At 42.0% G+C, this 14268-nt stretch overlaps 1 protein-coding gene across 3 annotated transcripts in view; it reads left to right on the forward strand.

The window, feature by feature from the left end:
* SHTN1 (shootin 1) overlaps window positions 1-14268 on the forward strand; it is a 91635-nt gene that overhangs the window by 55384 nt on the left and 21983 nt on the right. For all 3 annotated transcript variants that reach the window (XM_019555987.1, XM_019555986.1, XM_019555985.1), the window contains 3 exons: window positions 7617-7763; window positions 9704-9857; window positions 13661-13757. In XM_019555987.1, the coding sequence (XP_019411532.1) occupies window positions 7617-7763; window positions 9704-9857; window positions 13661-13757 (398 nt within the window). The remainder of the gene's footprint in view (window positions 1-7616; window positions 7764-9703; window positions 9858-13660; window positions 13758-14268) is intronic.

The following is a 14268-nucleotide window of genomic DNA, read 5'->3' on the forward strand; positions in this document are numbered from 1 at the left end:
CCTTGAAAATCTCAGCTAATATTTGGTAAGGGAGTATGTATCTTGTTCCAGAACTGGCTGCTTGACTCTCTGGCTATTCTGCAAATTCCAGTGATCCCCAGATGTATCGCTCTGATCGTTTGCCATTTTCCTGATGAATGTCAGGTCCCTTCCAGCCCTTAACATCTATGAAATTATGAATAGACATTTCTGTTTGTGCAGGTGTCTGTTTTGTCATGACTAGCATCCTCTCCCTTGGTGGCTAAATTCCACCAAAACAATGAAAAAACTGTCAACCAACAGGAAAGGCTGGTGAGCACCAGAGCGTTCACATCAGCTGAGCACTGTGTCCACTTCAAAGTTAAGTTCATGTTTAAAGTAATTTGCTGGACTGTGCCCTGAGCATAGAACCCGTGTGTTTGGATTTCCTTGAGTGAGTGTGAGTAGTACTCAGCATGCGTACAAACCCACTTTAGACGGGGTGGATTTGGAACCCGTCCTGGGCTGTGGTCAGTGATGCACAGTGCTGGGGCAGAATGGCAAGAGTTTGTATAGGTCAGTAGGCAAAGTATTGATGACTTTCTTAATGTGTTTTAATAATATACATTCCCTTCCAAATATTTCAGTTTTTAAAAAGCCCAAGGACTTTTGCTGCTGTAGGTTTTGTTCCATGGAGCTAATAAAGTAGCCCCAATGTCATTTACCTATAATGCCTCTGAACTAGCAACAAAGCACATGTCAAATATTTTCTTTGATTTGGAGATGGGACAAGATTTGATGGCCCACTCCTAAATCCAGACTAGCTTCTCTGAGTTCGGTACCACTTCATGCTTTTCAGGCCTCAACCTGATGGGACCACTCAGCTAACCAGTTTCTGTTGTGAAAAGTGCAGGAGCAGTGCCTTAAAAATATCATCTATCAGAGACAAAAGCCCCTCCATCCCACCTTTTGTGGTAGCCTATGTGGCTCTGTTCTTCTGGTTACAGAACAACCAGGGAATAATGCACCTGTCTGACAAAGGACAATGAGCACCTGAAGATTAAGGTAGAGAGCAGCTGTGTTCCCGTTCCACAAAAGTGACTTTTTGCTTCCTCGCTGGAATGTGGAGTGGACAAAGCAGCAGTCCCAAGAGGCTGAAACCAGGGCCAATTGGTATCCTGGCAGGGAGCTGAAAGCTGAAATCCTGTGTGTGTATGCATGCATGTCTGGAATGAGGTGGAGGTCCTGCCAAAATGAGGAACCACCCTGGGACTATCATGGAAGCTGTAGTTCCACCTGTAGTGCACTTCTGCTTCATTGCAACATTATTTTTCTTAATGAACCAAATAATGAGCTCTTTTTAATACTTTCACTATTTTCTCAACATTTTTGGAATTTCATGCATACATGACTTCAGGGGGAAACAATCCCAATAGCAAATGATTTAATGATTTATAAATGAATAAGGGAATATGTTTCATAATTCTTTGTAAAGGGTTGTTTCTTTCCTCTCCTTGTGCTGTGAGGACAAGGGTTGGTCTGAAATCATCTACATTGTACTGTGGGCATTACTTGGAGGATCAAAGTTCACAGGGACTTGATGATAAGCTGTTATATTTTAACTTCTTTAACCATGAAAAGTTCCCTTTTCACACTTGGTATAAATGTAACAAACAGGTATTGAGAATATTGTATTGTGCTGAAAACAGGGACTTGGGAGCTGAAACTTGGCCTGAAATCCAGGCCCCCGGAAAGTCAGTAGTAGAACTTCAGTTGATTTTGGTAGGGCTGGGATTGCACCTCTGGCTTCTTGTCCCAGCACGGTCAATAGACTGGTGCAGGAACTAGGCCAAGGCTCAGACTTTCTGCACTTGTGATGCTCCATCTGTGACCTAGGGCGTTTGTACACATATACATGGAGCAGCCCCAGGTGCTTTTAAAAGCACTCAGTGGTGCGGCGTGTACATTTGTATAAACGGCAAAATGCACGTCAGTGCCAAGAAAATGGTGGCAGTGCACTTCTGAACTAAAACACATCAAAGGTGTCCTGGTTCAAAAGTGCACTGCCTCCATTTTCTGTGCATTTCACCATTTATACAACCTCATGCAATGTAGCACCAGGCACATCAGTTCGCTTGTTCCGCAGACTCAATTAATCGAGTCTGCTGCAGTGCGCTGGATTTGCAGCGCATCGGAGCAGACAAAGGTATGTGTATAAATGCCCAGGGTGATGACTTGTAGCATCCTTCATCAGTCACTTTGAGACTTAGGTGGAGCTGTGTGTAGAAGCAAACTATTGTTTGCACTAACTGCAGAAATACTTTCACTAAATTCCTCCCATGCTGGCTTATGCTTCTAGCATTGATTGGGGTGTTCTGCAGATAACTGTCTGACAAATGGCAAAGTCAGAACTAATCCATCAACTGGTTAAAGTCCACCCCAGAACAAGTAATTCTGTGAGTTGTACTTTTGCCCTGTCAGCCGTCACTTTGGTTGGTGTTCAGGTTCAGCGTGCAGGTTAGACAGTGGCTCCTGGCAACTAAATTTCTATTTAAAAGTAATAAAAAATGTCTTTTTATCAGTACTCAGAGATTGACTTCCCAAATAATTGTGCAATGAGATTATTCCCTTCCACATTCTACCTTGTTCACTTTTGCTGTCTTTCCAGCTCCTTTTCCACAAGGAAAGGAAAGATGGAGTGCATTGAGTTTGGGTGCCATTGGGTGGGAGCAAGACTGATATAACTTCAATCTTGGTCTTTTTTGCAGAAGCTTAAGTAAATTAAACCTTATGGTAAGATTCTTGTCCACCTACTAGGCACTGAAGTATGACTTTATTCCAGCCTCTTCAAGTCCCCAAAGACCATTAATGTGTCTATTTTTGCAATACATTGCTATCTTACCCTTAAGACTAGGTCATAAAGAAGCAGCCAGGAGGAGAACCCACACAGCGTTTGTATTACCTATTTTTCAGGGATGCAATCAGGATTGGAAAGGATTATATGTGGATATCTAAGTTGATTTATACTCCTAATAAGTAGAATAGGATTTGGCCTTTACTTCAGAGAATAATTTGTTTCTTTAGTTTAGGAAATGCCCCTAAAAGAACGTGTTCATGAAAATAACTTTAGTGGTCATGTGAGTAAAATTGCTCCAGTGCATGTTTGCAGAGTCAAACTTACAGATAGTAATTATTTGCTGCAACAGGGCTTTCCAACTTTACTTCTATGGTAAGCAGTATGTATGTACATTATCTCCTGAATTGCTAAAGTAATTAGTAGAGCTAGTCTTAGAAGCTAGAAGGAATATGAAAAAGTTTTTGAATGAAAAGGACTTTTTCTGTTGCATTCAATTCTTTTTCTGATTTTGTTTTGAAACGAATCGAAATGAATATTCAGTTTCCTAAATTTTTGAAAATCTGAGCGTCAGAGTTGCAGCATTTCATTTTTCTTTTTGTCACTCTGATTTTTCAATAATCAGGGTGATGATCCAGAATATTCTGCAGTACAGTGGAGAAATGGCCCTTTCTCTTTATATAACCCAAGGTTCAGAGGGGAGAGCAAAAAGCCTTAGGGTGTCCATGATGTCAGTCTCACCAACGCAGTTGGTGAGCCTCATACAGGTAAATCAGTCAGTGACCACCTTTGGAGTGGGAAAGAGGAGGAAAGACGAGGTAAGGCACCTTCTTGATGGCTGTGCACACGTTTTGATTGGCATACCCAGCAGAAGATTTGCTAGTGCTAAACTGGTTGGCTATAGACTGGTGGCTGTCGGGTTTTGCCAGTTTCTATCAACCGTGCCACCCATCACTCCATGTCGAAAGGGACTGCATGTTGGTGGTCCACCTCTAGCTCCAGGGCCACCCTTGTACAGACTTTGAAAAAAGTGGCCTTTTTCATCCTGAAGTCCTGTCACTGTTGCAGATCATCCCAGCAGTCTGCCAGTTTCTTCCGTGTCCAGGTAGTCTGGAGATGGCAACGTTTTAGGCATCTTGGATGTCATCTTTCTTCTTCTGGCAGCTCTGTCATAGCAGTTTGCATCAAAGTAGTCTGTCCTGTGTGGCTCTGGAAAATCACCTCCCACAACAGGCCTATTATGCAGATGGAGGATGCAGTGCAGACGCTGTTACACATTCATTGCATGGGCAAGTTTGAGGTGGGGGTGCCCATGGTTTTCCTTTGTGTGGTGTAAAATTGTGCCAGAACTCCTTGAGTGGCAATCTCGGAGACTAGCGGAAGTGAAAGCCTGAGGCTCCTGGTCACTTCTGGGCCGTATTGCCTGGAAGACACAGTGGCTTCAGTCCCAGGGGAACGCCAGAGAAGCACAACAGCAGGGACATCAGGATATCTCTCTCCTGACTGCCTAGTAGTCTAACCCCCCTTCACCCACCCTGGCCCCCAGAGATGGCTGAGCCAATGTAGCTGGATGATAGTTGCACTTTTGTTTGAGCCTAGTGTGATACAATTTCATACCAGTACAAAAACTGACCCACTCTGAACTATCCTAATTTTATGAGTTCATGCATCTACGCAGTGAGATCCATGGTGAGCATTTTAAAAAACGATATGTCTTACGCTCCAATGCAAGCAATTGATTTTTATGTTAGCTTAGCTCTGAGTTTCTTTTTTGGTGTGGGATGATCTGTACCACAGCTCTATCATTACCAAAAGATTATGTTTTTATAGATATTTGGAGGACAGTTATAGCCTCTGGCAATGTGTGAAGGTGCAGAAGGAGATGCAGAGTGGCATTGCCCACCCTAGACAGGAATACAGCCATCTGCCCTGTTTAGTGTTTTCTATAGAAAACACCCATCACTGCCGTATTCAAGCGCCGTGTGGGACAATTAGTTCCATGTAGTGAGCTCTCTGTGGGAAAGCTTTGCACAATTAACCGCTCTGTTTTCTGTGTGCTTTCTCTGTCTCCCCCTCCTTCCCCTTTTCCACAAGGAAGTGGAAAAGGGCATGTACTGAACAAGGGTGACCAGGCTGTGAGTGAAGCTGACCCAAACTACATAGTCCTGGCCCCCTTCTCGGGAGCAGAACAACCATAACTGAAGATAAACCTTTACCCTGCCTCCAAAAGGAAGTCATCACAGTTGTTTTCCTCAGTCCCAAGGTGATAACTTCTGCCCTCACACAACCCTCCTGGCCTTTTTTTAACGAGTGCAGCATTGGAGCCGGCATCTGTAGTTTCCTCTTCACCGATTCTTTCCGTCTTCAGCGACTGTCCTACTGCCCAGCTCTACCCAATGAAGTGTTCCTTATTGGCTTTATTAAGATCGCCTCGATTCACTTTGCTTTGCACGCAGGTCGCATCTGAGTCATCCAGGCTGCATTGCCAGTTAAAGTTCAGCAAGGTCAGTAGGTTGTCCCCTTTCTTAGCAAATGGATCCAGCCAAGTAATAACACAGGACTTGAGGTGCATCCAAGTTTTGTCTGTCCATAGTGCTAGATGGATGCTCGTTACAAATCCAGACGAAAGAGCCCAAGTGAACCTCTGATTGCATTTCCTTTTTTAAAATACGGTGCAAATGTCCAATAATAATATGTTGAGAAGGATTTTGTCAGCATGTTGTACTTGTAACTTGGGCTTGTGAATGAACAGTATGAAGAGAATGACACAATGTCATCGGACTTTTCATTCCTTGTATTTTGGTTCTGAAACATCATGCAGCTTTTGCTACACCGTGAATCAGTTTCTCAACAATATGAGGACAAACACTGTACTTGGAGTGTCTTTTCCATTAACCAAAAAAACAAAATAGCGCCTCTCCCACCAGGAAAACAAAAACTATGCTGCCCATTTGGCATGTTCACCAGACATCTCGTATCCTAGTGACCTGACACTTCTGTTGCAATGTCTAGGTCTTCTTCGGGCCTTGTCCTGTATTTTTTGTGTGACCCAATTCCACCCTTGCCCCATTGAACTATGGGCACAACCTGATACTAACAGCACTGTAGAGCTTCAATGGAAGTAAACTGCAGAATTTTGTTGCAAGGAAACAGTCTTCTTTCTGGAGCTTCCCAATATGCCAGGAAGAGCTAAGTCTGTATTTTAAGTAAGCTTTTGATATCCGGACGGTCCTTTTAAATGTCTTGATGCAACGATCCCTGTCTGATTGTTTCTTTCCTCCTTGCTCTCCCCAAAATGAAGGCATTACTATCTGGAAAAGGAAAGAAATAGTAAAGAGTTCAAAAGTAAAAGTAGAAGGTATGGAAGTGGAAGCTATTTTAAAGGTAAATGGAGCACATCTGGGCCCCATCTACACTACACAGCCAGACTTCGTCTTCTCTGTTTGAACAGATACGGTTATTTATTTATTGATTACATAACTATTGGCTGCAACACAAAAAGCACGCATTCCCACCCACCCACCCCTCAGGTAAATGAATTTCCTGTCAGGAACTATTTAGGAGGTGGGAAGGTCAGAGTCTGCCCTCACCCTTGAAATCTGAAGAAGGTAGAAACTTCTCCATAGTACCTTTTTCAGAGACATGTTGTCTAGGCCCTCAACTGGGTGGCTAAGTTTACCCTGATGATGAGAAATGGATTTTACTTGCTCAGCTTCTTCAGAGGTCAGAGATGCTTTTCATTTTGATTTTGGAGTATTGCAGACACATCATTTTAGTTGTACCTGACAACCTTCTCTTAACAAAGAGATACTTCACTAATTTAGTTATTGAAACCGTTGTATATAGACAGTTACATGTATAAAATAAAATTAAAGAAAAACTATCAAATATCTTTTATTACTGTGTTATTTATTTATTATTCTACCTGTATAAAATAAAATTAAACAAAATATATTAACTAAAGAGATTGGATTTACCCAAAGAACCACATATGCCTGTGTCCTTAGATCAACACAGCTACAACCTACACCTTTGTATACAGACAGTCATGTCTACTAGAAGAAATTTCTTCCAGTAGAAAAATGGCCCAGGAGCTGTACTGTACAGACCTTCGTTTAGCCCCATAGTGGAAGAGCTTCATGGGTGAACTCTGCAGCTATAAGGTCTTGCTCATGATTTGAGCAATTGGCAATTTACGTAGTACAACAGGCTGACCCAAAGCAGGGCAGAGTGAGGCAGGGGCATTTTCCATTGTGGCCAAGCTTCCAAGCACTGCCATCTGCCTCTTCCCACAACAGAGGACTGCCCTGTTTGGGGACGAGTCAGGGAGCAGTGGCTGCTGCTCCTCTCACCCCCTGGTCTACAGGATGTGGGGAGCAGATGTTCCCCATGCATTCTCCAGACTGGAGTGATTCTGGTCTAAAAAAATCATGGGAGTCTTTCCCTTGGCTCCTCTCCTTCTAGTACCCAAGAGGAGTTTAGCCAAGGAAAGTGTATAGACATTCAGTCTTCTGGGAGAAACTCTCCCAAGAGTGATTTAACCCTGGTTGTTGCCAGGTTACTTTTCTCCCAGAGTGGCCATTTTTGCTCCAGGAGAAAAAGCTTGAATTATTGTATGTTTTTGATTTCTACCAGGAGAATGGAGATTCAGTAGAAACTGAATGTTTGTACCTGACCCTTTTCTCCTCCCCCAGTCTCCAGCTAGTAATTCAGCGCGTCTTTGCTTACTATTTATTTGGTTCTGATTAGGGCAGGAAACTTCTCTTAGCCATTATTAAGCTCTTTGGGTTTTTGTTTTGGGCAGATGTTTATTGAACAAAACAAGTTGAAAAGACAGAGTCAGCTGCTTCTGCAAAATGCTGCTCCTGATCAACAGCTTTTGAAAGCTTTGGATGAAAACGCACAGCTGACCCAAACACTAGAAGAAGAGAGGCTGCAATACCAAAAAAAGGTAATACAAGAATGTTTTACCTACTGTAGGATTTTTTAATAGCTTTTCTTACTTAATGACTTATAGAAAGGCCTGTTTATTAACTGGACTCAGCCCTACCCTAGTGCAGTGGTTTTCAACCTTTTTTTTTTCATTCATGGACCCTTAAACATTTTGAATGGGGACATGAACCTCTTTGAAAATCTATTGTTAGTATAGCAAACATTCTCTCTCCCTGTCTCACATGCACACACTCACATGTGCCTGTCCTGGTTTGTAGATTGATATAGTCAGGTGAGCAGAGGGACCATGGGGCTGCAGCATCACTGAGTCCCCCATGAAGCAGCAGTGGTGGTAGGATGAAGCAGGGCTGCCTGTTGCTGGCACTGTTGGGGCTCTGGGCTGCCTGTTGCTGGCACTCCAGTGGCATTTGGCCCTGGGTGGGGCTGGAGCAGCAGCAGCAGCAGCAGCACTGGCAGCGCTTCCCTGCCAAGCAGAGCTGCCACCTTTACAGCCACCTAGGGGTCTGTGGACCATAGGTTAAAAATCACTACTCTTGTGCAAAGATCAAATCTCCGTCTCAGAGAACTTTAAAAGCTGAAGAGAATATCATGAACACTTTCAGTGGTAGGACTGGAACAAAAACACTCCAGTATTAAGGCCCTGATTCAGGAAAGTATCCATACTGAGGGGACAATTGTGAAACACATGCTTCCCTTGAGTACATGCTTATAGTTAAGTCCTGAGTAGGCACAAATTTAATCATGTCCCCTCCTGAATCGAGCCTTAAGAACAAGATCCTTTACTGTGGGGGATGCAAGAATGATCCTACTTGCTGGATAAGAGGATCAAAATTTCTTATGTGGACTAGCCACTAAATCGCTAATGTGGGTGAAAAATATGGCTTAAGACCTAAGACTTTGATTGTTGCTGTTTTTAATTAACAGAAGGCAAAGGTGGTGGCACCTTGTTGACCTAGATTGGCTTTCAGGAAAGATTAACAACACAATGGGCAAGCTGGTCCTTGCAGTAACAAGTTGGATCCTGGCTTCAAAGATGCAGAGAGGAATGCAAGCAGTAGAAGGAAATGTAAATGCTACAGTTGAAAATGATAGAAACTGGAAAATGCCCTAGATATGGAAGCTATAGAAAACCCAATAGATGTTTCACTTCCTTAATATTTGAGTATTGTTGAAACAAGATTTTGAGGCAGATTCTCAATGGGTGGCTGATGTCTTTATTCCATTGGGGTCAGTTGCCACCCGCTGGGAAGCTTCCCCTGCAACTGGCTTGTCGGTGCTTGTATGCTGGCGGGCAATACGCCCTTTCTCTGCTTTCACAGGTGCAGCAAAATCTGTACTCCGCACTCACTGATTTATTCATTTAAAAATGTATGTTCAATGTAATTTCCAGCTTGCAGAAAAGCTCTGATTTTGTAAACTAGACCAAACTGTATATATTTAATGGGAATGGAAGTGATTATTTCAGCATACCTGAATACTGCCACTTAAGCTGATGTGGTTCTGTAATTCACCCAATGGCAGCTGCATGAGTTGTGGAAAGCGAGCTTAAATAATAACCTTTAAACAGAAGTGATCATTTAGAAAAAAAAGTGCATTAATGTTTTATCGCTTCAAAATGAAGAAACATTAAGAAACTCTTTTTCTAAAAAGGTGGTTAAATTCCTATGAAGAAAAAATCTTAGCAGTTGTACTTCAGGGCTGGAGATGTTTGTAAAATCAAATCAGGATTAGATTAGAAAATTAATGGTGAGATCTTTGTGACTCTTATTCAAAATTGTTCACTTAATATCTCCTCATGTACATGATTGCAGTTTACTGTGTTCCCCCTAATCTTCTATTCTGAAGACCTACAGTGTTTGCTGGGCTGTTCACAAAGGCAAAAGACAAAAAAAAATTTCCTTTTCATTGTAAGAATGTCTCAATGTCTGTGAATTTCAGGTCAAAGAATTAGAAGAGCAGCTAGAAAATGAAGCATTACATAAGGAGATCAGTCGTCTTAAACAACAGCTAGAACTTCTGGAAGACGATAAAAAAGAATTGGAACTGAAGTGTCAGACCTCTGAAGAAAAAGCTAAGGACCTAAAGCATTCAGGTAAAATCATGCAACTGAATTAAGTTCAGAAGTGAAATCAGTTCAAGTGTAACTGGTGCAGGCCTAATAGAATTACACAGGATACATTTGAGACCCAACTATGAACAGCAGTTGCATAACCATTACTGAGATCCTAACTTGTGCTTCACGGTACAAAGTTCAGTGGCTCCGCTCAGTCTTCGAAAAGTAATATCTAGCATGTTTGAAAGAAAAAACCTTGTAATATTTTTGTGATCTATATAATGGCAATGTGTAGATAAATCTAAAATAAGTCGAGATTCAATGCAATGTTCACACGTGAAAAAGCAATCGTTCAAGTTCAGCTACAACCTCTACCTTTGATAGATTCAAAGACATAAATAGAACATGACAGCTCTGCTAATTCTTTCACAAAGATACTGCATGTGATATGTGGGCTTGATTATCAGGCTGTAGTACCCACATTGCGTAGATGATGGAAAGGCTTCTTGTGTTTCCACCTGTGGAAATTATCAAGCTACTCGAGAGTCCACACAAGCATTTTGTAATCTTGTGCCAATGTTTGTCAGTGAATTTGAGGGAATGATTTAGACGGAGTTGTGAGGGGGGAAAAATCCTGCTGACATGGGGCAGGGGGGGTTTTCCCTGGCATTGTAAGGTCTTCTGACATTTAAGATGTAAATACTGCATCTAGCACTCTGCAAAGGAATCATGCACACAACTCTTGTTGACTTTAATGGCTAAAATCCATGGGAGTTGTGTCTAATTCCCTATGCATCATGTTAAACATCGGCCTGTTACTCTCTGATTGATATAAATGTGTCAGTCTTTCTGGCTATTATTTGTCCAGTTTGTCAAGAACTAAACATAAAGCATTGAAAACACTCATGAAAATGACTTGTGTGTATACAGTGTGGAGCAACTATTGCAATTTAGTTGTTACCAAAGTTTTATTTATCAGAATGGTACCTGGCCAGCTTTACAACATCCTGTGCATTAGATGCTAAAAACTTATTTAACTCTCTTCATTTAAAATTGCCACCTTATAATATATTAAAAACCTAGTTGATAACAGGCAAGCTACTATTTTACTACCGTATGGTGACTGAAATATGTAGATGGAAAATGACAGAAGAGAAGCAGGCCATGGTGGTTGTAAGACAGCTTCTAAAAAAAATAGTTTTCTAATATTGCATGAATGCGTGTGTCAAATGAATTGCAGGCTCATGGAAATTAGAGCTGGAAGGATTCGATTAGGTCGTCTAGTCCATCCTTGGGTCAGCATAGGATTGTTAGATGATCGTAAACTGTGATGAGCATGGCATAAGCTGATAGAGGCAGTTCCCTAGAACATCTTTTTCGAGACGCTTTTTTGTTCAATTTAATTTTAGAAGTCCTGGGTAACATTGTTTCCAAAATGCTTTCCTGATAGTCCTCCTACATTCTTTTTTTTTAGTTTGATCAGGTACCAGAGTAAATAATTCCTCTTCATCTTTCATTTTTACAGCTCTCATATCACTGTAGACTTACCTTCCCTCTGGATAAGAGCTCAGGCAAGCCTCAATATTTAACTGGTTTTGACTCTTTGTATGAGTCAGGTCTCCAGCTTCCTGATCCTTTTGCTCCAACCGTCACAGAAGATCTAAATGAAGGTCCAAAGGTGCTGGAAGAGCTGAATGCCTGCCTAAGGTTTCTCCCAGTTTATAGCATGACTTTGAGAGCAGAGAATTGACAGTTGATCCCAGGCTTGTACCAGCAGGTCTTCTTAGGCACTTTTACTTGTGCTTTGGGCAGGGGGGGCTTTAATTAGAGCAGCTTCAAGAGACACTCTAATTAATTAAAGTGCCACAGAATCTGGTGTATCAGCATCCCCAGGCTTCAAAATGGCAGCAAGGGTGCTCGAATTAAAGCCTGTTGAACAAGCTTTAGTTCAAATGCCCTTGCTGCCATTTTCATAGATTTCATAGAAATTAGGGCTGGAAGGGACCTCGCAACGCATCGGGTCCTGCCTGCCGCGCAAGGGGCAGGAAGTCAGCTGGGGTCAGGTCACCCCAGTAAGGTAAGCATCCAAGCATATCTTAAGGGTATCCAGAATAGGTGCTTGCACCACTTCTGGGGGGACTCTTGCAGACACTGTAGACTCTGATGGTAAAGAAGTTTTTATTTGCGTCCAGTCTAAAATGATCTTCCAGCAGTTTGTAACCATTAGACCTAGTCTTCCCTTGTGGTGCCCTGGTGAACAGACGTTCTCCCAGTTCCTGATGCACACCACTTATATATTTCTAGGCTGCCATTTTGAAGACGTGGGAGGTGGTAATTGCCACACTCCAGCAGACTCAATTGATCAAGTCTGCTCTGCCGTGCTATAATTCATTTCACATGCAGCTAAATGTGAAAACCATAGGAGATGTACTTGGAAATCCCACTAGTCTCTGCAAGACTTATGCATTCATCTTGTATCAAAAGCTTTGAAAATGTGACCCGTGTGTTAATAATGTAACAGCACTGGTAGGGCCATAGTGGTTATGGTTGGGGAGGCATTGACAAAAGTCCCTGTGTTCAGCCTTGGCTCACCTAAGCACATGCTTATCTGCTCAGCCAGGTGCTCAGGCCTCAGTTTAGGGAAGCACCAAAAGACATGCCCTGTTCATGCTTAGGATTTCCTGAATAGCAACAGTGCTTTCTTTAATTGAGGGCTCAAGGCCATGCTTCTAACTAAGCACAACAATTGTCCCATAAAAGTCAGCCGAATAGTCTTTCCCACATTTGAGAACGTTGATTAGTTTTTTTAATATTAAGCTTAATTGTTATGAAAGAAAAATCTGGGTGCTGTTTTGTAAAATAGTAGATTCTTTACAAATACCTAGAAAGAAGTCGTTGCTCATTTATATCAAGCCACAAAGTTGATTGGGACATGCATTCATGCTATTCCTTTCCTCCTTGTCTATTTTATTTTTGGAAGGGACAGCATCAATATCAGGATTGTATAAAGTCAATTCTGACAGTGTAAAATGTCATTCATCTATTAATTGAAAAATAATGGGAATCAGGGATCGAATTTTAGAAATTCCAGTTCATGCTTGCATGTGAAATTCCCCCTGTACTTACGAAGAGCTGCTAAGATCAACTGTAACTAAATGAGATTAGGGGACAATATTTTTATTTCCCCCCCATCCCTCCATTAATTGCAACCAGCAGCATTCTGTGCATGTTTCATTCCCAGTTTTCCTATTTAATGAGGTAGCCTCCTTATTGTTTGTGCAGCCTGCTCCACACAGCAACAAGTGAGACAGGAGAGAATGATTTTTGTTTGTTTGGGTAGTGTGTTAATGTGATTGTAAAACCCACAAACATTGTTGAAGGGACTCGAGGACAAGACTAGAAACTGAAATATAACATAAGTGGTTGTTTTTATATGGACTAAGCTTCAAGACTGCTACTAGGCAGTGCAGCAGCCGTTCTGGTTCCTTTGCAGTGCTTTTATTGTTTTATACGAAGAGTTTAGTATTATGGAGGTAGTCATTTTATCTTCATAAGCTGTCTTGATTGTAAATTGTTGGCTTAATGGAAAGTAATTGCAACTTGATCACTGTTCCTGGTGCAGAGGATGGTAAGAAATGACACTAATCCGGGTTGGTAATACATCAGGCAGTGGGAAGCCCTGTCATTTGCTTTTGAATTAGTCTGTGGCTTTATTGTGTTTGTGTTTTGCAAGCAGAATTTTTATTTGTGATTTTTGTAGTTTCAAATCCCATGCGAGTGGACGGGGAACGCCCATTCTTTTTCCCTGAAAATCATTCTGGTTTTCTCTTGTTCTCACGCAGTCGATGAACTCCAGAAACGAGTACACCAGTCAGAAAATCCAGTGCCACCCCCACCGCCACCACCTCCACTCCCTCCTCCCCCTCCTAATCCAATTCGGTAAGTGCTGTCAATAAAGGTATTTATTTGAGAACCACTCTTTGCTTTGGCAGCAACATACGCTAAGCAGTCTTGCAGCGAAGCAGCTTAAGGACCATTCAAATGGTCCTTGTTTTCCTGTGGCTGTTCTGAGGCTCCTTCTCATCACCAAGCAGACGTGTAGGCCTCCCCGATTTAAGTGAGGCATGTGGACCTGTCCCCAGCAGTCTTCCTCAGCCCCTCTTCTTAGAAACACTAACATCTAACAACCTCTTTAGGCTGTGATTTTGAGGGAAGAGTATTACCTCTCCAGTCTAAACTTAGGTAATTTTTTTCCTGTTTGTCTGATGGCTGTAATTACGGGCTTGTAGCTAATCTAAAGAAGATTGTTAGCATCCCTCTCTGCAAACAATTGTAGGGTGGGTTTGCTGTGTGCATCTGTCAAACACAGATGATGAAAGTTACTGAAGCTGTGGAATCTCAGTGGTCTCTTCCTCTCTTTTCCCTCCCCACTAAAAAAAAAAAAAAAAAA

This window comes from Crocodylus porosus, unplaced genomic scaffold, assembly GCF_001723895.1.
Source record: "Crocodylus porosus isolate Cpor-Errol unplaced genomic scaffold, CroPor_comp1, whole genome shotgun sequence".
NCBI lineage: Eukaryota > Metazoa > Chordata > Crocodylia > Crocodylidae > Crocodylus > Crocodylus porosus.